The 21,589-nt window shown below is 38.6% G+C and overlaps 2 protein-coding genes across 2 annotated transcripts in view; one reads left to right on the top strand and one right to left on the bottom strand.

Moving 5' to 3' along the window:
• Positions 1 to 187: 187 nt before the first annotated feature.
• On the bottom strand, positions 188 to 9,554 carry LOC143661103 (uncharacterized). The gene is made up of 7 exons (XM_077134726.1): positions 9,352 to 9,554; positions 8,992 to 9,256; positions 8,302 to 8,376; positions 7,792 to 7,877; positions 7,472 to 7,494; positions 5,730 to 5,783; positions 188 to 437 (listed from the first exon to the last, which is right to left on the bottom strand). The coding sequence occupies exons 1-7, from the start codon at positions 9,552 to 9,554 to the stop codon at positions 406 to 408; spliced, it is 738 nt and encodes a 245-aa protein (XP_076990841.1). The 3' UTR covers positions 188 to 405.
• The window catches only part of FBXO11 (F-box protein 11), a 124,755-nt gene continuing 112,362 nt past the window's right edge, over positions 9,197 to 21,589 (top strand). The window contains exon 1 of the mRNA XM_077134167.1: positions 9,197 to 9,290. The gene's annotated coding sequence lies outside the window, so the exon portion shown is untranslated. The remainder of the gene's footprint in view (positions 9,291 to 21,589) is intronic.

Below are 21,589 nucleotides of genomic sequence, written 5' to 3'. Positions count from 1 at the left end.
ATGCAAACCCCAGCACCATTTCACTAATAAGCGGCCAAATGCCCAAACTTTAAGTGAAGCTTGGATAAAGTCTTGGTAGAGGCCAGGTGGCCTAAGTGAGCCTCTTGTTTTTCCAACCCCAAATCTAAATCTTGCGACTGAAAGGTTTAGGAAGCGAAAGCATGAGAAAGAAGGATGGTAGACCGGGAAATTTAAAGCAGGTGGGTTTATTTCTGCACTCTCCGGCTTAGCTCACCGCACACAAGATAGAGGGAGGTAAGTCAGCGCCTGGGTTATGTCATGGGCAGTTTTTAAGCAAGGGGGTCAGGTGACTTCTGGCCAAGGGGGTGGGTCTCAGGAAGTCAGGTGTCCTGAAGGGGTAGTTCCAGAAGCCATGTTGGGAGGGGCGACACAGCCTCCACAGCTCTAGTTGCAGTGCTTTTCCCCGTTTCCCCGACCTAACAGTGACCAGAAGAGAGGAGTGAGGCTAAGAACATGACTCGCAAAGAAAAGTAGTAAAAGTTGAGCACAAGTCCACTTACCTGTCCAGGTGCTAGGTTGAGGTTAGCCTATTAGACCCACAGAGTCAGAAACAGAGAGGAGAGAGGAGAAAGATTAGGTCCCCTCACTAGAGTCAGTTCTCCATGTCCTTCACCCCTCCATTCACCCACCTCCTTTAATTTGCTTACTACAGGGGGAGAAAATGTGCAAAACAGACTGGGCTTATGAGGGTAGGAAATAAAAAGGAGGCATTAAGACCTGTAGGAAATGAAAACGAGGGCCTTTGAATGTAATGACTCCTCCCTCTACCTGTGGACACCACAGGTCCTCAGTGTGTCTGACCAGATTAGTCACCTCGCCACATAGAGAACCTAATAAAAGGATAGATAGAAGGTTGAGTGGTGTTTCTCCTTCCTAGCATAAGCACAAGGAGAGAAGCTGAACAACCCCCTCCCTCCATCCTGTTACTCTCTTAAACAACTGGGTTTAATAATCAAACCTTTGTTCAACCAAGACTGTCCATTTAGGTTGCTGCTCTCAAAGAAGCTCACCACCTCCCTCAGTTATTACCACTGCTCCTTACTACCACTGTAGTTGGACTAGTGAGATGTACAGTTCAGCTGTTGCTCCCCAAAGTTTCAGAAATGGGTCAGAATTGGTCATTAATCTATTTAACTTCAAGGCCACACTGTACCCTAGGCCAAATATTCTTTCCCTAGTCTCTTTCCCATCTGAAATCATGCCTTGCCGTATTGTCCAAAATTAGACAACAAAGACAATTACTTTTTAAATGCAATTTTATTGAGATATATTATATATTCACATACCATATAATCATCCAAATTGTACAATCACTGGTTCACAGTGTCATCATATAGTTATGCATTCCTCATCACAATATGATTACCTTTTTTTTTTGCAGGGGGGCGGTTTCAGGGTTCTTATTTTTAATTTTATCACAGTAACATATGTAACAAAAATACCCATTTTAACCATTTTTAAGTGTACAGTTCAGTAGTATCAAATACAATTGCCTTTTAAATTAATTATGAGAAAAAAGAAGCAATATGCATTTAAACTGTCTTTTATGATCACCTAATTAATCATCTTTACTTGTACATTATGTCTTTTTCTATAGATGAAAGTTACCTGCTGGGGTCACAGGCATTCAGCCTGAAGAACCTCCTTTAGTATTTCTTATAAGGTAGGTCTGCTAGCCATGAATTCTCTTGGTTTTTTGTTTATCTGGGAATGTTTTCACTTCATCTTTAGTTTTAATGATTTTTTTTTTTTTTTTTTTTTTTTTTTTTTTAAAGGAAAGACAGAGAGAAGGAAGGAAGGATAGAAGGAAGGAAGGAAGGAAGAAAGGGAAACATTTTTAAACATTTTCTTGTTTTATTGTATTCTGTTTCTCCGTTTTTGTTACATGGGCTGGGGCCGGGAATCGAACCGAGGTCCTCCGGCATAGCAGGCAAGCACTTTGCCCGCTGAGCCACCGCGGCCCGCCCTTAATGATTATTTTTAAAAGTAAAAGAATAACAAAGAGTAGCTGAAAACTGAACAATGTAAGGTCCTTACCATTATTAAATTCGCATAGAAATTAAAGTCCAAAAATGAATTCTCCTATTGGAAACTGAACTCCTAAGGTCTTAAAGTCCAAAATGGTCTTTTCCCTAATCTCCTGATCTTTTCAGTCTGTCAGAGGCTTGGGGTTTGGGTTCCTTCAGGAGTCACTGCATCCTAAGCCTTCTTCCATTAAAATGAATGTAGCACCTTCAAAACTGAGGTAATTCACCCTCTTTTCTGTTCCATATATTTAGATGCAGACACAACTCCTGCAATTGCAGCATTTTACAAACACAATAATGTTCCTAGAACCCGGTGTATACACCTGGTTGCTGTTGTCCGTTGAAAACCATTGCACAGTGTTACCTGTTCTTGATTTCTGCCTTGCTCCAGTACCTATTAGAACATGTCTGTTTTCCAACTACTACATTTGAATTTAAATTCAATTGGGATAAATTTCCCACTAACAAAAATACTACACTATGCTTTTATATATATATTTTATTAAGATATCTTCACGTACCATACAGTCACCCAAAGTATATAATCAATGGCTCACAATATCATCACATTTGATATTGTGCTTTTAATAGGACATAGTTGACTTTCTACACAATATCTTCCCCCTTATCCCCCAAACCAATTTTTTTCTAGGGATCCACCTTTCTTCCATCCAGCTGACCCCATATGGAGGTACATGGGCAAGCCTCTTGGACTTAAGAATAGTCCTCCACACCCTTACCTGAGATCAATTCAGAAATGTGAATAGAGTCCAATTATGGCCAAAGAGACATAAAGAAGTTTTCAGAGGTACTATCTCCAATGTCTAGATAATACTCAAGTTTCCCTTCTTTCTCTTCATGTCTTTCCCATGTTTTAAACACTTCTATTTCCATTTCCCCTTTTATGTCTTGTGTTTCCAGCCTGGGAACCCAGTGTTGAATTGAGATTGCTCTCTGTCAAGGGACATAGCTTTTTTGTCCATGTATAAACACAGCACTCCACATTTATAAAAGGCAACCCTGCAATCCATATTTATGGCTTTGTAGCTCATTTTCTCTGGGTATTTGTCTATCCCCAGCAGGATCCCAAGATCTTTTAACTTTAAGACAGCTACTGCCATTGCTTTGTGCTCTAGAACTCATGTCTTTTAACCCTGCTTCCAAGATCCTCTTTCCTGAAATGTATCTTAGCTGGATAATCACCCTTAACAGATTTCTCCATCTGGAGCTGCTATTGATGTTTCCGAAGGCCATAATCTTACCATCATAATATGTCCTCTGACATGTGCTCTTCTCCTAAAACCTCATTTCGTTTTGCTTTCAAATTATCCAGTCCTTGAGTAACTTGTGCTAATTCATGGAGTACTTTCTGTCATTTTTTTCTCTGCAGCAGGGGACTATGACACTATTGTTCCATTTCTTTCTAGCATTTCACTACTCCTCTCAAGGAGGCCCAGATGAGTTTTTAAAATTTTACCTTGCTTCTTAAGTGGGTACAGTTCCTCCTGTAACATAATAAACCTCTAACTGCTGCCTTTTTTCCTTTTTCCTTTCCTTTTCTTTTCCCCAGGCCCATGCCTTTGTTTCCTGACCTACTCCTCAGGTTCTCTTGAGAGACTCCCATGGTGGGGGGGCGGGGGGGAGTTAGGGTCAGGGTATTCCAACATTTACCACAATATCTGAATTCAAATATTGCCTAATTGAAGAAATACTGCACAGGAGGTCTCCTCCCATCAGTTCTAACCCCTGCCTGATCTCCAGCTACTGCTGTTCTGCCTGACCTTCTCCTTTATTGCTGTCTTCTCTATATCTTTTTGAAATTTTTCGAATGCCTTTCACTTTCTGGACATATTTCCTTATAACAACAGGCATATCTGCTTCGCTTCCTTCAATGTATAAAATGGTAACTTTGAAATTCATCAAGTAAGACTTGAAATAACACCAACCATAGCATAATGATAGTGGTTTATAGTTTACTGAGCCCCTAATATGCACCAAACACGTTCTTAGGATTTTATAATTACTTTATTCTCTCAACAATCCTGTAGGATAATAAGTACTATTATCATCGTAATTTTATAGATCCAGAAACTGAAGCATAGAGAGGTTAAGTAATTTGCCCTAAGTCACACAGCCAGTAAGTGGCAAAGCTCTTTCTTGGTTTTCCACTCTTAAATCTGCCTACATTTGTGTCACCTATCAGTCCTTCCATAATATAAATATACTTCTATTATTTTGGCCTACTCTTCTCACATGCTTAGAGATTGGGTTCTGCTTTTAAAAAGTAAAAATAAAGATTTGCAACTGTTTATCACAGCCCATCCTAAACCTTGAACATAATATTTTTCACAGGGATATGTCTGCACAAGAAGGCTGAGTCTAAAATTCTCTAAAAATAACCTCTATTATGAGTATCACTGGACTGTGTGCTTACCAGGTTTTTCTACATATACATGAAATTTAAATCCTTAGTTCCAAGTTAATTTTAACTACCTGATAAAATATTATCTGAACATGTACTAAAGAGTGAATTTTTGCAGCTTAGTAAGATAAGTCATTCATACTCTAATGGGGATATTTTAAACAGAGCTGGTTATTCCTTCAGGAAAACCATATTCAGATCAAACTCATTTCCTAAATGATATAAAAGGAGTGAGCAGCTTTGAGGTGTCTTATGTAACGGACAGTGCTGATGACTTGGGCCTAGATGAGGGAATGACAGAGGAAGGGGAAGCTGCATCTTTGAAATGACAAAAATTACAGTTTAAAAAAATCACAGTAAATATCACCTGCCAGGTATTAAAATGATTAATGAGCTTATTTTTCCAATCTCCTATTGTGATAGGTTTCATAAACAAATAATTTTAAGTACACTAACCTGTTAAGCACCAGTAATTAGATGAGAAAAACAAACAAATGCTTTTTGAACAGAGAGTAAACCCTAAGGGAATTTAGACCTCTGAAATTATGCTAATTGTATACTGAAATAATTCTGGGAATCTCCTACCCCAAATAAAAAACCCCTTTACATTTTTCTCCTTTCTAGCCCATAAAAATTCTATGACAGCTAATTGCTAGGATTATTTGTTAACACAGGTAGACATGGAGATGGATAAAGTCCCCTGGAAGATTTTGAATTTTAGCTGGAAGAATTAAGAGTCTGTAATAACTATGAATGGAAAGGACACTGGGCTGGCAGGCAGTAACTTTGTTGTGGGATTTGGTTTTGTTACCTCACCTCTTTGGACTTTAGTTTCCCAGTCTGTCAAATACAGAAGAGAGTATGATCTCCAAGACCTGTCCTAACTCCCAAATTCCACAATTCTAAGTTAAGACGGCTTTGAATACTTTTGCACAAAGAAGACTAACATTAATTCCCATGAGATAAACTAAAAATATGTGGAAACTAGCAATACAGGGATAATATTTTTAAATACCTCCCAATAGATTTTCCATTATTGTTAAACTAGTTTCTCTCTTACACCCCATCAGCCAGCACAGTTCCAAGAAAGAGAACAGAATAAATGCCCCCTCAAGAACAAAGAGAATATAGCACATAAGGAAAGTTCCTGACATATAAAAAGGGGAAAAATCTATTTCTTTCTTTTTTTTTTTTTTCAACATGGGCAGGCACTGGGAATCAAACCCGGGTCCTCGGGCATAGCAGGCAAGCACTCTTACCTGCTGAGCCACCGTGGCCCACCCAAAATCTATTTCTTGTAACCCAGGGAGACACTGGAAAGAAGAAAAGGAGACAAGGAAATATCAGACCCAATGTGCTTTTTTTTCCTTCCCCTTCTCAAGATAGAATATAGAAATGGGGATGTGTGGCTAAATATTCAAACAGTCCCAGGGAAATTCAAGAGAATTAGGGATAGTGGTTTTCTTCCCTGAATATACCTATGAAAGACAGAGACCTTTACAAGTTCAGCTTTCAGCCTGAAAGCATGTTCAATATAATGTAGGGAAAACAGTGCAACATTTGTGGGGGGAGATGGCTTACTAGATCTACATGTGTATTTGGGGAATCTAGAAGTTCCCAGGTACATCAGTGAGGAGATAAGAATGGCATCAAGAGGATCAGTAGACTTGCCGAGACTTGGGATCAGAACAAAGATGAAGAAAAGTGTGGGGCAAATGGCTCAGGTTATGGACCTCAACAAAAAAGAACCAACATGGCATCTGGAAAGGACAGAAATGACCTGTTTTACATCTGCAGCAGTCCTATCAGCCCTTACCAGTCATTCCATTTCAGAGAACAACACAAGGACCAGCATGGGTGGCTGGACCACCCTTCTCTGATGCCATGGATTCTCCCCATTCACCAGCCCACTAGCCACTGTGCGAATTAGAAAAATTAGCTCCCTTTCTCAAGATATTTTACTTCCATCTATCAGAAAATTGTAATAAAAAACGGATTTTGTTAGAACAAGGAGTTCTATGTCCATATCCCTGAAAGTTGTCATAGTAAACTTAGAAATCTAGGATACTAAAGATGTGAAAGACCCTCTCTCCGTCTACACATCTTAGGATGAGAGGGAGGTGGGGAAATAAAATCTGAAAGAGCTGAGCATTTATGTAAAAAAAAAAAAAAAGTTGAGATAATGTGGGAGCTGAAGAAGGGTAAAGTTATAGAAAATAAACAAGTTACATTTTCTTTGTACATCTGAACTGTCAGTAAATTTGCTACCATGCCACACCAAATACACTATGCCCAAGATTCTGACTTTTTAAAAAATATTCCCCCAAACACCTTATATAGTAATTCATAAATGGGAGGAACCAATAAGGGCTTGTTGAATAAAAAGTAAATTTTTAGAAAGATTAAAATTATGGACCTACTTATAATCATCATGGTACTGTTGTTTTCCTGTAATTTTACTTTTTGCCCTATGTTTAATTGAAATAAATCTAAAATTTTACCCATTTGCACCTAGGTAACAACCAGAAAAAATTCGAATTCTTTATTTTCTAACAGCCCCCTTGCTCAAATATTTTTTTGAGGATGAAACTAAGACCTAAGTTTCTCCACTCTCTGCACCAAAGACAGAACATCTCAAATTCACAGAATTATTTTTAATTGGAAAAGACTGTATAATCCAAAATAGGATCTTATTTTGGAAAACAAACAACTGATCCCAGAGATGAAGCTGCCTAGAGTTTGTCTACCTCAAACCTAGACAGCAATGGATCAAACTCAGTAAGAAAGAAATCATCGTAAGTTCTGAAAACCAGAGATTCTGGTAACCTGCCAGTTTTTCCATATCCAAAAAATGATAAACAAAAGAGAGGGAAGAATTGAGAGAGTACATTTTCAGTCATCATAACAGCTGAAAAATAAAAACGCGTTTTCCTCGGGGAGATATTATGCTGAAGGGACCAGATACAGATACAACAGATCTGATCATTCCTCTTGGGGTTACCTTTTCCTTTGAGTCTGTGGGATCTAAAAAAAAAAAGAAGAAAAAAAATCATATAATCACAATTTACTCACATATTATTTTTCCGAACATTATATGGATCACCTCCAAAAAAGCAAATCGATCAAAGATGTACTACATATTTACCAAGATCTCTCATAGACTTAGATGAATTCTCTTAGACTACGATTAGAAACCGACTCCAAACTTCGGTTGCCAAACTAACAGCTCGGTAAAGATCAAGGTTTGCAAATACCCTAGGCTTAGAAAAAGGGCACAGAATCTCTAGCGCTCTCTACAGTTCAGACTTTGAACCTACTTACTTGATAAAACCCGAGTTACCGAAGACCGGCTCCCTCGCTCCACTTTTTTTTTTTTTTCCGCTTAAATGATCGGGTGAAAGGGGGGGCTGAAACGACCAACCGAAGAATTAATCACTTCTCCCCATTACATCAGCAACCCCCGCCCTTTCCTCCGAGTTCCTCCTCCCCTAGAATCGTGGCTACGCACTAGCGCTCTCTTCGCCCACCCCCCGCTCTATTATATGCCCTGATACCTCCCCATTATCACCGCCCCGCCACACTCTCCCTTTCCTCCTTCCCCCTCCCCGGCGGGGGAGGGAGGAAACCCGAGAGAGGAAACAGGGCGTTGAAGGAAGGGACTTCGCGATAAGAGCAGAGGGTCCATTGGCCCAAAGGTTGTATGGGCGCCTCCCATTGGCTTCTGGGCCAGAATCCCCGCCCCTCCCCCTCCCCACCCATTCACCCTTCCCCCCGCCGCCCCGCGGCCCTCCCCCGCGCCCCTGGCCAGCCCCGCGGCGGGGAGGGACTGACTGGGCGAGTGGAGGCTCCGGTGGTGTCAATGGCTCCTCCTGCCACGGAGCAGCAGCAGAAGCAGCGGCGACGGGGCTGAGGAGGAGGAGGAGGATAGGTTCCTTTAAGGAGGAGGACCGACGACGCCTCTTTTTCCCCCTATCTCCTCCCTTCACACTCATTTCCCTTTCGCCGAGGAGGGGAGGGGGGCAGGAGAAAGAAGAGGCCGAAGAAAGAGAGGAAAAATTCCTCACAGAAATCTCTTTCAAGGGCTGTGGGGGGGAGGAAGAAGGAAGAAAAAAAATCCGGGCGCCCCCTGCTCCCTCCCTCCCTCCTATCCCTCTCCTCTCCTTCTCCCTTCCTCACCCGCCCGCCCACTCCCCCCACCGCCGGAGACGCCGCTCGGGAGTCGGCGGGACCGGGATCTGTCTCCTCAGCCACGGTCGCCGCGCTTCGCCTCAGGATCCCAAAGCGGGCGGACGCCCTTTCTTTCTCTCTCTCGCTCTGGCCGTCTTTCTGTCTCCGTCCCTCGCGGCCGCCCCGCCCGGCGGCCTCGGCCTTTCCCGTGCGTCAGACCCTCCCGCCCGGCCTCACTCGGGCTCTGTCTTTCTTCCCGGGCCTTTCTCTTGACTCGGGATCTCGCTCGCCCCCTGCGCCCTTTACCATCTCCCCTTCCCCTCGCCCCCTCTCCTTTCCTCCCCCTTTCCCCACCCCCTTCTCCTGCATCGGAGCTCGCCGTGCGTGTGCGTGTGTGTGTCCCTCCGCCAGCGCCGCCACCTCAGCCCGGCAAATGAACTCCGTCCGAGCCGCCAACCGGAGACCCAGGCGAGTGTCGCGGCCGCGCCCGGTGCAACAGCAGCAGCAGCCCCCGCAGCAGCCGCCGCCGCAGCCGCCCCAGCAGCAGCCGCCGCAGCAGCAGCCTCCGCCGCCGCCGCAGCAGCAGCAACCTCCGCCGCCGCCACCGCCGCCTCCGCCGCTGCCTCAGGAGCGGAACAACGCCGGCGAGCGGGGTAAGTCCGCGCCGGCTCGGGTCGGCCTGCCGGTTCGGCCCTGAGTTGTGGGGAGGGAGACCGGGCGGGGGCGGCCTGTGCGCCTCGGGGTGGGAGACGGCGGCTGAGCGGAGGCGGGTCCCCTGGTGCCGCAGTGTCAGCTCTGGCCGGGCCCGGGCCGGCAGGAAAAGCCGCGGCTCCCCTACTCGTCCGGGCTAAGCTCAGGCCGCGCTTTGTTTGGTTTCGGGGGCTCGGCACCCTCCACCCCCACCCGCCTTTTGGCATTTTGGCTCCCTCACGGACCCCGCAGGAGCCTGTTGGTGGCCGAGGGGAAAGCGAAGGGTGGGATTTCCCCCTTTTCTGCCTCCTTCCACCGTTTAGCTTCCCCCTTTCTATAATGGGAGGTGGGGGAAACGACTGGAAGTGATCGGGCGGTGGGGTTGGCTGGGGAACTTGTTTTCCCCCTTTCTCGGTATTAGCCTCCCCCTTCCTGTAGAGGAGGGGGGATCGGAGTGGTCTGTGGTATTGGCCGGGGAACTTGTTTCCCCCGCCTCCCCCCTACTCCCTAGTCACGGGGTAGGGGGAACAGCGACTCCTCTCCCAACCCTACAGTGTTTGCTACGCAGTTCGGCTTTAGTTGCAGAACCCCTGGAAAAGACCCGTTAAATCAAGGTCTTCGAATAAATAAATATAGAATCCATCGGCCATTTCCAGCCCCCTCCCTCTCGTGCGGTGCAATTACCCTTCCGCTCTATCGGCACCCCTCTACTCTGTCCTCCCTTAGCGCCCCTCCACCCCCCACCCACCACGCCACGCCTCGGTGCTGCCTTCCATCTCCTAGTGGGGTTTGAACGTCCCTTCCTTAGAACTGACCCCTTGGGATTCAGTGCGTGTGTGTTGTGTGCAAGGCCTAGTGAAATGTGTCATTTGGACCCAACTGTGCAGCACTGTCTGGTAACCACCATTGTCTAAAGGGCTGAGGCTCCCCGGTGTTGGATTCCAGCTTTAGCAAAAATATTGTTCAGTTCTACTTAGATAACGTGTTGTTTGAGGAGGTTTATGAGATGGGGGTGTTGCCCCTTGGTCTCCAAACCTAACTATTCTCTTTATTAATTTGCTGCTCGCGGTGGGGGGTGGGGATGGGGGTCAGTACCATATTTACGTGTATGGTTGTTGTCTTAAGGAGAATTGTTAGGAGACATTTTGCGTGTTTTACTTGATGGATTAAGGTTAATTTTACATGTGTTGTCACTCTTAAGAGTAGGGGATTGAGATTAAATGCTTTTTTTAAATTATACATTCTTTCCTTAAAAACTATTTCATTGTACTTGATTAAATATTTAACAAATGGAGGAGGTCGATGTTAATCTGGAAAATACTTTAAAGGGTTTTCACTGGTCACTGTTACAGATAGTCCTTGAGAAAGCAGTTTGCTATATGTTGCTTGAAAGAATGTGATGTTTGAAGCCAGTTAGGACTCCTGTGCTACGTAATTGGTAACTATGCTTTGGTGATTCTTTGGTACATTTACAGTTTTTCAGTAAATTTAAAAGGTTTTTAATTTCATCATTTCTTTTTATTTCTGCATATAGCTCCCTTATGTTGCATTCAAATAATGCTCCAGTCTCCTTCCAGAATTGGCTGTATATATATATATATATATGTATATATGCACACACACATATAATATGTTGAGAATATAATATGTTTTAGGAAACAATTATATGAGACTGAAATTACCACTTAATATTAAGGATTCTTTTGCTTTAAGTAAGACTTTTCGAAATGTAGTGATTTGCTAATGACATGAGTGCTGAATCAAAAGATTTTACCTCAAGTAATAATTTAGTCCCATTGTGTGTTTTTAAATGTTTCTTTCAAATCTCTCTTTCACTATTTGTGTGTAATTTCAAATTTAAATGCGGTAATTTTATCTTGGACACTTTTCTTCATTTGTTAAAATTTATTAACTACCAAAGCCTGTTCCCATTTGAGATAAAGTGATAATATGACTTGCTTCTTGGCAGACACGTGCCAAAGTGTCAATTTTCTTTTCATTGATGTCCGTAAACTGATTGACAAACAGATTCATGAATCAAATTTTCAGTATGTAGTTAACTAAATGGCAAATCAAATTCACTGTAGAATTGTTGCTTTGCTGCTGCTAGTAGAAACTGTTTTAGAGACTCTGTTGGCACAGAGGGGAAAAGAACTTGCTGATTAGCCTTCAGGGAAAATAGTATCGGTCTTTTAGAGGACAAATAAATGGTTTCAAAATGAATAAAACATTAAGATGGATTAAAAGACTACAATAATTGATATTTGGTTAGCTTTATGTAAAAATATATCATTCTTTGAAAATTGGCATTTTGATTACATTTTTAAATGTTACAGTTCACATAATGACCAGAACTTAGTCCAGAAGAATAGTCTTTATTTTAGATGTTTTATGGAGCATGCACAGGGTCAACATTTCTGGTTGGAAAGGAGAGGTTGTGGTGATGGTTTAATTTAGTTGTTTTTTGTTTGTTTGTTTGTTTTGTTTTTTAAGTCTGTGCTAGCTTTCATAGTTTTGATAAAGCGATTGAGGAACTACAAATAGTGAACAACTTTTGTTTTTAACTTTTTGCTAACATGATAGATATGTAACTATTGCATTAGACTCTTGAACAGAGTTACATAATAGTGGGAAGATAACTTTCCCATAGGAAATTCAAATGAGATTCACTGGTTAAGCCAATTTAAGTTAGTTCAACCTATATGTGAAATCATTTGTTTTTTTCCTTATAAAGCATGGGCTTTTGGCTTTTTAGCAGTAATATAATAGTTAAAGATGGTGTCTTTTGTTTTTTGTTTTTAAACAAAAATTCTGTCAGAACTGGGTTTTAGCTACTTCCTCACCCATGGGGTTATTAATTGGTATAAAAATTTCCTTGACATCCATCTTAATAAATAAATATTTTTTTTCTCTTTTATGGAATAGTCAGTGTTTGAAGAAGAAAGAAATTAAACCTTATAGAGTGAAATCTTATGAGGACTCTTCCAAGCCCTCCATGGAGGGTTTTTTACACCCCACATTGGGGAAATAACCTGAGTATTTCACGGAATGTTGTCTTTGCTCAAGTTATCTTGAAGTGACCTGCTGTCTTAAGACTGATTACTAGTCATTATTTTAGTCTTTAAATTCCTGAGTTCAGGATTTCACATAGCACTTTAATACAAAATAATTTGTGTTTTACATAGGGAAAATTTGATAATATATTCCATGATTTAACAAAACTGAAAGTAGGGTGGAGTTGAATTATATATATATATTTATACATATATATTTAATTTTCAAAAGATTTAGTTTTTGCAACCTATTCTGCTAAATTTATCTTCTTTGCTGTCTGAATCTACTTGGTAGTCTTTTTCTAGAAGTGTGGGAGAAGTTTCCAGGTCTACAGAAGTGCTGTATATTTTGACAGTAGTTTTGGGTGGTCAAAATTGATTACTTTGAATATATAATGGATGAACATGATTTAAAATTCAAAAGTCCTCTTCTTACCCCTGCCTACAGCTGCCAAATTCTCCTTCCTGGAATCAATCACTATTACTAGTTTCTCATTTATTATGATTGTTTTTATTAGAAGAGTTGTAGATATACAGAACAGTCATGCATAAAATACAGGATTCCCGTATACCACCCTGTTAACACCTTGCGTTGATGTAGTTCAGTCGTTACATTATACATTATGTTTTAATTAGTAAAAGATGAAACTTGAGTTCTGAAAATAATCTTGGCATGGAAGTTTTTAAAAATGGGTGATTTTTGTTTGTGTTTTAAGTTATTGGAAAAGTAATAGGACTGTTTTGAAATGCCAGAATTTTAATTGCAATATCATAGTTCAAGAAATTTAATGAATGTAATATATTAATGGATTTGGCTACTAATTTCTAGTCTGAAACAATCTTGTAGATTCTTAATCAGTCTCTTTAATCCCATATTTGGAAGATATAGTTGCGCTGTGACTACAGAATTATAGGTGTGTGGATTTATTTTGTTTGTTTTGGTTTGGTTTGGTTTGGTTTTTAGCTGAACTTGTTGGAAGAATTCAGTACATATAGAATTGAATGAACTGTACCTGCTGCAGCCAGGACACTTGGTATCCTAGACCTGTATGCTAATTTTACCTTCTCTGTTGGACTCTTCTAGCCCATGATATTTTACCTACTGCTTATAGAATAAGAAACCTGTGCAACCCTAGTAGATAGAGAAGTTCTAGACATGGAACAGAATTTTTTCTGTTTTAGGAAATAAATACTGCAGAACTATGTACACACAAAGAACCTACTTTCTCATCTGGTGGGGAAGCCTTTAAAAACACTAGGGCATAATTATAACATCCCTTGAGAGGAGAGGTGCCACCCAACTTTTTTGTGTGTGAAGGGAGCCTACTTTTTTAAGTCCTCAAAATTTAGAAATTATTTGATGGGTAAAAATGGTATAGTATTGATGTCTTACAAGGTAAGACAGGAATCACCAGTAGATCCTGACCTGTTAGTGAGGACCACCACACTTAAGTTTAGCAAACTTCAAGGCTGGTATTTTCTCAGTTTTTTTCCACCTATTCTTCTTAACTTTGAAAATAAGCAAACCAGAATAGTGAATTATTTCAACTTTAGTTCTCCTATTGTCCCCCTGTTTACTCCTAAGTTAATCTTATTTTGTGTCTTATCTTGCCCTGCTCTGAAGTGTCATTCTGTTTTTTAGACATTCTTTTCACTAATTGATCAGTCCTTTGAACTGCATTCTTGTCTTCCATAGAACTCCTGTTAGTAGGTGAAATTGGTAGCAAAGTACTCCCCTTTCCCCCATTGTAGTTTTTTTTTTTTTTGAAGGAAATTATGAAGAAGAAAATTAGAAGGGATGAGCACTAATGCAAAGTTTTAATAACAGGGAAATCTGTAGGGGGGCACTCTGCATTAATGTCTGATATTTCTGTAAACCTATATAACTGCTCTAATTTTAAAAAGGGGATGGGTTGGGTGTGAGACAATTGGGTAGTGTAATGGTAAGGAGCTCACAGTTAGAGGCAGGTAGGCCTGTATGCTAACCTTGGCTACATCACTTACTAGCTGTTTGACACTAGACAAGCAGTATAACCTCTTTCAGCCTTACTTCATAATCTTTAAGATAGGGATGACAATACTTGCCTTATGGAATAATTGCAAGAAGAGATAGTAAAGTACCTAACATATGGTAGCTGCTCAGTAAGGGGCAGCTCTTTTAAATATAAAAAATAATAAGGATAGGATAAGGTATATATAAAATTAAAATGTGATGAATTGTTAGAGTTTCTGGCATACCCCAAAATGCCATCTAGGTGACTTGGTATCACTTCAGACTGATTTGCAGTTGTGAATAAGTATATTACACCTAATGAATATCACACTTTTAAAGAAAGAATAAGGAAACAGAAGAAACATGGGATAGATGGAATAATACTAAATTTTAACTGTTTTTGCTTTGTGCTGCAAGAGTCTGTTCTAGACTCTCTTTTTTATATATTATCTTATTTAATGTTAGCAATTCTTTAAGGCAATTATTATGCCCCTTTTACAAATGAGGAGACTGAGGCTCACAGCCGCAGCAGCAGTGAAGGCTTATAGTAGAGAAGAAACTCAAACTTGATTTATATGACCTAGAGTTTCAGTGAAAAAGGGGAGTCAGAGATACAGTTGGCAGAATGTCTCTATCACTTTCAGCGATGGGAGCAACCTAGCACTTGAAGCAGATCTGCTCCCTATCCATCCCATCCATCCTACTGGACATATAGCAGGATGATGCTCTTGGTTGTTTTACATTTTCCAAGTAAATGCATAATCATAATTGTAATTGTCATGTAGATTTGGCTCAAGAAAAGACTGCACTGAATGGCTAGTGTATTCTTCTAGCTTGTTGATAACTAAACTAATTGTGGAAAAGTGTAGTTTTCACCTGAATTACTCATAAGTTATGAATAAATGGGATAAGTCATTTTATCTCATGGTTATAGACAGGATTATTTCAAGAGAGAAAATTGTGAATTACATTAATATTAGACTTCAGTAGTGATTTGACTAATTTGTGGACCAAATTTCCCTTCCTCACTATGGCTTAGTGTCTTTACATGCATAGCTTGGGTTTTTAAATACATACATATGTATATATGTTTGGTTAACACAAGAAATATGTTTAAATTTGATCCTTAGAAAATATAGAAATGAAACCAAGTAGCTTCCTTTACATAATTTATTTTAATTGAAAATATTTATTTTACTTTAAAATGAATACATTCATTGCATTAAAAATTTTTTTTAACTTTCAAGGTAAGATATTAAAGCAAATGTAAGTTATATATGTTAGCTGCTTACTCTCCCAGTTTCTAAAAATCCAGTTGTCAGATGTTCTGTCCTTCTAACATGTAGAAGATTGTGGGGCTATGTTCAGAAACAGGGAAAAAAATAAAAAGCTTTTCTGTCTGGTGGCTAACCTTTAAAAAAAACATTAAGGAATATTTCCACATCTGGGGGGGGCGGTGGTGAGGTGCCATTCATCTTTTTGGTGAAGAGGGCCTACTTTTATTTTCTCACAGCTTAGAAATTACTTGAGGGCTAGAAATGTGTAAAAGCCTGTGCTTTAAAAATATTTTTCTGTTAGTAATGATGATCTTAGTTTATCATTTTTCCTTGTTGAACAGCAGCATTCATTTGCCAGATTCAGATGGCTGAGTTGGAGTGTGGCAAAATCTTTGACTGCTGCAAGTTTTTCTTTTCATGTGTAATTAACTGACCATCCTGTGGGTTCAACTTAATTTCTTTAGAAGAGTGATACAATTGGCTTGAATCAGCGTAGCCTTTGCTGGTTTGCCAACTCTTCGTGTGTTTAGATATTTTCTTGCTAATATTCAGGTTTTGGATATAAGAATTATTTTTTACATTCAAGTTTTGATTTTGAATCTGGCATCCATAGTATATAGCATAATATATATAGGAACACCTGGTTTTATGTGACTCTTAATCCTTGGGGAGGGGAGAGAGTTCACCTGTTATTTTATTTTATTTTTATTTTAACTTTTCCCTCTTCCCTCGATTCAAACTCCGCAGAGTCTTCACCTGTTATTTTGAGATGGACAGGTATGGTATGTATGTCACTAGTTAATTGTTTCTTCCCACATAATTGGTCATATTTTGGGGTGGGGGTGCTTTAAGGAGCATTAGAAGAGAGCAGAATTTAACTAATGAAAAGTAGGAGTCATTCCAGGCTTCCTGTGTCATCACAGAGAAGAAGGATCAAAGAAGACATATTTGAAATAAATGGGGAGGGGGGGATAGAAAGCACTATATTTTGAAATATGGTATTTTTATGCATGTGATTTTATGAAAAGGGGGATTGTGAAATCATCCATATGTTAAGATAAAACTAGCCCCTGAACTAATCCGTAGTTGTATGTGAATGATTGATATCCTCTGAAAGGCATTTGCATTTTTAAGAGACTGATTACATAGCCATATTTTGGTATTTTAGGCCCAGTAAAAGATATAGGAGAAATTAAGTGATTTGGAGAAAGACATTTGGGGGTAGAAGCACTTACTTAGAGGCATATAAAAAGTGAAGGATTTGTTTGAGAATCATTTAATTTGTACATTTCCTACTACTTCTGAAACAAAAAATTTTCTCCCTCTTCAGCTGTCTCTCTCTATGTATATATACATAAGTGCAATTATTTAAACTGTGAATTTGTTAGCCTTTTTAAAGCCAGGCTTTTTATTGATATATACAAGTGCACCAATCATCACCATCCAGCTTGATGACTTTTCACAAAATGAACACATCTGTGTAACCAAAACCTAAATCAGGAAATAAAACACTACCAACATCTCAGAAGTCTCCTTTCAGTGCCCTCTCAGTTGCTACTCCTGCCCCATTTTTCTAAATGCTTGGAATTATTTTACCTCTTTATGAACTTGATGTAAATAGAATCACCCAGGTTGTACTCCTAGGTATCTGGCTTCTTTCCCTTAACATTGTTTATGAGTTTCATGTTGCTTGTAGCAATAGTTTATTTTTGTTGCTATGGAATATACATTGTATTAATATACTGCAGTTTATCAATTATACAATGATGGGCATAGAGTTGTTTTCAGTTTGGGGCTGTCAGGAATAGTGCTTGGACATTCTTATTTGTCTTGTACATGTTTCTTTTGAGTATGCCTAGATATGTAATTACTGGGTCCATTCATTTGTCTTTTGATTAAAAGTTTTAACAAGAATTTTTTTAGTTCGATTTACAAATATTATGAGATCCTCTGAGTTTTGTATCGCAACATATACCATTGCTATCTCTTCCCGAAGGCATAACTTCCATTTCCCTTACAAGAAGTGGAAGTTAAACAGCTTTAAGAGAGATATGAATAAGGCCTTTCGTAATTGCGTTGTAACAGTTGACTTCAAAGGATAATTTTATTTCAAATATTAGTGTATTTCTTAGATTTACTGAAGTTGGTAACTGTATTCATTTGTTTAACTTCTGGCCCTTAAGTACATCTAAAGGAAAAGAGAAGAAGTAAGGAGTAAAGAACTTGATACATTAAATGCTTGGTTAGCGTTTTGGGTGTCTTTTGGTATGTCCATAATTTTACCCCTACCGAGACCAGTGTTAGTGTTAACAGTTCTTCTTTATTGACCACAAAAACAGCATGGAGGTGACTGACATGTTCCTTGCCATTTTTATTTTTTACATATGGCCATATTTGATATTTAAATACTGTGTTACTCTGTAGACAAGTTATTGTAAATTGTGCTAAAATTTTTCAAAGACATTTGATTCATTAAACTAAAAAAATAAAATTTTAGGTTTTAAAAAATACTCATTTCTGGTAAGTATACAGTTTGAAAGTCCAAAGAATATTTTTTTAGTATTATCAAGAAGTTTGCCTACCTACTTCATATAACTTTATCCGCCCCCACCCCCCCACCCCCCCAGAGATTGCAGGTTAGGTTCTTTTGAGGTGGGGGTGGGAGAATCTTTGGTATTTAATAATTTTATTTTATACTGTGGGCTTTAGTATGTGATTCTGAATCTTCATTCCCAAAATTGCTGCCTCCTTTTGCTACTGAAGTGGCAATAAGTATTTTCGCTTCTCTACTTCAGCTTGGAACCCTGTTTCCTACTCCTTTTAACTTATTCCTTTTAACTCTTGTTAAAATATTTTGCTATTTGTCTGCTTGCTTTATTTTATTCTTTCTGTATTTTTATGCATATCCTTAATTACCCTTTGTTATTTTACAGTCAGCGTATTTTAAAATTGTGAAACTTTCATAGGAAAATCGAGATACCTTTTGCTTTTCAAAGATGCTTTTCTAGTCCTTGACCATTTTTATCATATCTGACGAAAGTGCCTTTGCCAGCATCCTTGATAAGTTCTTACCCAAGTGAAAGTTTGGGCCAAAGTGCTAGTAGTTTGAAAGCTTGTACTCCCTCTGATGCTATTGTCCACTGAGAATGACAGTTGAAGCCCTGTTCTTTGGGAACTACGTGCTAGAAATTGAAGATACAGATAACAAAGGAGAATGATTTATTTCCTATCTGAGCCTTCAGATTTTACCAATCCAGTATTAGTGATAATGGTTGTTCCTTTTTGCCCACAAAATGCAGTTTGGAGACTGTTGTTGTCCCCTTGTTTTCCTTTTTTTAATATATGTATATATAGCCACATTCAGTAAATGTTGCTGAGTTTGGGGATAAGGAATCTGAGCTTCTTCAGAGTTTTCCCCCACCCTCCCACAGTGGTTTTCTTAATTTCAAAATTAGGGGATTGAATAATGTAATTTCTCAGATACTGTAAAATTCTTCCTGTATCATTTAAGTTACCAGTATAAATCAGGTCTGAATTTGTCAGGTGTTACCGTATGGATGTGGTTCTTGCCTTTATGGAACTTACAGCTGAGTTAGACTTTGAGTAAATATTTGAGATCAAGATGAATTTGCAAATAACTGTTGATATTGTTTTCATCTGCTGCTTTTTTGCTTATGCCCTTCAGGCAAGTAGAAATAATTTTTCCATTGATTAGATGTGTGTATAGTTTTCTGCCTAGGTCAGATATGTATATTTTCAAGAAGTGTGTGTGTGCATGTGCCTGTGTGTATGAGTTTATAAAATAAACTGGAGTTTATATTTCTATCGTCGTCCTGTTGGCAGGACGTTCACAGACAGCTTTCTGTGAAATGTTAAAATGAAGGTTTAGCATGGTCCCTTACAGTACAGTTGTAGCACTGCTAAAATCAACATAAATAAGAAATTTGTGCCTAGCAAAGGAAATTTCCTGTAGAACTGGGATCATGTGCCTTGTTTTCATGATATTGTCCTCCTTCATAATATTCATTATTTTGCCCTTGTATCCAGAAATTGAAGATAGGAGGACAAGTTTAAATTAAATTGTATGTTTGTTGCTAGATTCTGAACTCCTCAATTGCAGAGATAAAACAATACTTCAAGGTTCCTTATAGCATCTCTAAGTTCATATACCAACTAGTTGTTGCAACTCCCTAGGTACCTTTATGGATCTTTCCAGTTTTGTCTTAGATTCTCTACTGCAACATTTCACAGGGAACCAGTCTCTATTTCTGAATCATTTGATTTGAGAATGTCTTTGCTGTAATCTCTAAAGCTGAAAAACAGAACAGGAAGTTCTGGATGTAGTGAGCTTGTTGAGGGTCTGTAAAGAAGAGTTTCTGGTTTAGAAAAATGTCACATGCTAATTATAGACATGCATTTATAAAACACACATGTATACATGGTGAAACTTGAAATACACGCTTGATTTGGTGAACAACCTGAAAAATTTTGGTGAAATGTAAACATTAGTGTCTTGGGATAGTGGAGCTGAGATAATTTTTATTGCTTTTTCTGCAGCTCTTTGTTTTTCTAGTAGTTTATAATGAAATTTGTAGAGGGGTGGATTTGTATTTAAAAAGAATTTAGTAAATCTGAGATGATGGTATAGTAGCCTGATAGACTCTGGAATCTGTCCTGTTACTACTTGTTGAAGAGTGCTTTGAAAACTATTGTTTTTGTCTTTCTTTGCTTTGTATATTATACAATAGAAAATATTTTTATAAGGTTAAAAAAAAGGAATTCAGTAGTTCTGATTGTGATGTAAACTCATACTACTTGGTTTGATGATACAGTCTCCAGTGAGTATCATTTTAAATTAGCATAAAAGCCTTTAAAGCTTTATTTTTCAGTACTAAAATTGTGTTTTCTGTGCTTATTCATTCATGGGCATTTTTAGGAAATAGGAAAAACTAATCAGAAAGTCCAAATTTAGAATTAAAGACAAGATTTGATATTTGGGAGTTTGGTTGAACCAGTGATTCTATCTTTCAAAAATAAGTTTGTGAATATGGCATAGAATATTTTTTCATAAGAAAATTTCTTAGATTATGGTTGTAAATACATAAAATAATATTGTTTCTTTGCATGACTGAATAATGGAAGATGGAAACTTACTGTGCAAATGAACTGGATAATTAGAAAGGAACAATTTATTACTGGTTACAACAGAGAGCTATTTCTTCTTCAGTGTACCACTGCTAGTACAGACTCATATATCTGTTAATTTTGTGGGGGCATATGTTCTTTTCATAAAAGTAGGTTTAAAAAAAGTGGATTTAGCAAATGCTAAAATAAATTTAGTTTGAAATGCTAGTAATCAATGAAAGCGAGGGTAAGGGGTATGGTAGGTATAATCTTTTTCTTTTTTTCTTTCTTGTGTTCATTTTATTTCTTTTTCTATTGTCTTTTTATTTCTTTTTCTGAATTAATGCAAATGTTCTAAGAAATGATGAATATGCAACTAAGTGATGATATTGTGAATTACTGATTATGTATGTTGATGTTTTATTTTGTTTCTTTATTTTTTAATTAATAAATTAAAAAAAAATAGATTTAGCTATGCAGAAACTGATTATCATTGTATTTAATATTGAAACAGATAAGCAAAATTGTTTTCATCATGACTGATAAGAAACACTTTCCTCATTTTCTAAGATGCTGTGTTCTAAGAAATTTTGGATTGCGAGATCTAAGGTATTGGGAATAAATGTGAAAAACCTGAAAGTGGCTTTTCAAAAAATATGGGCCTTTGAAACTAAAGTTTAGTTAGTTAATTAAAAATTACTGTTAATTTGTTATTTTTAATTGATTCAGTTCACGCTCACTTGGACTAGTCTTTTCTGCTGATCATCTTACAGTCTCCTTATAAACTTAAACCAAGAGGAAATGAGCATTTTCCT

The sequence above is a fragment of the Tamandua tetradactyla genome, chromosome 17 (genome assembly GCF_023851605.1).
Source record: "Tamandua tetradactyla isolate mTamTet1 chromosome 17, mTamTet1.pri, whole genome shotgun sequence".
Lineage (NCBI taxonomy): Eukaryota > Metazoa > Chordata > Mammalia > Pilosa > Myrmecophagidae > Tamandua > Tamandua tetradactyla.
The sequence above is the reverse complement of the archived record's forward strand: the minus strand, read 5'-3'. Positions and strand labels throughout refer to the sequence as shown.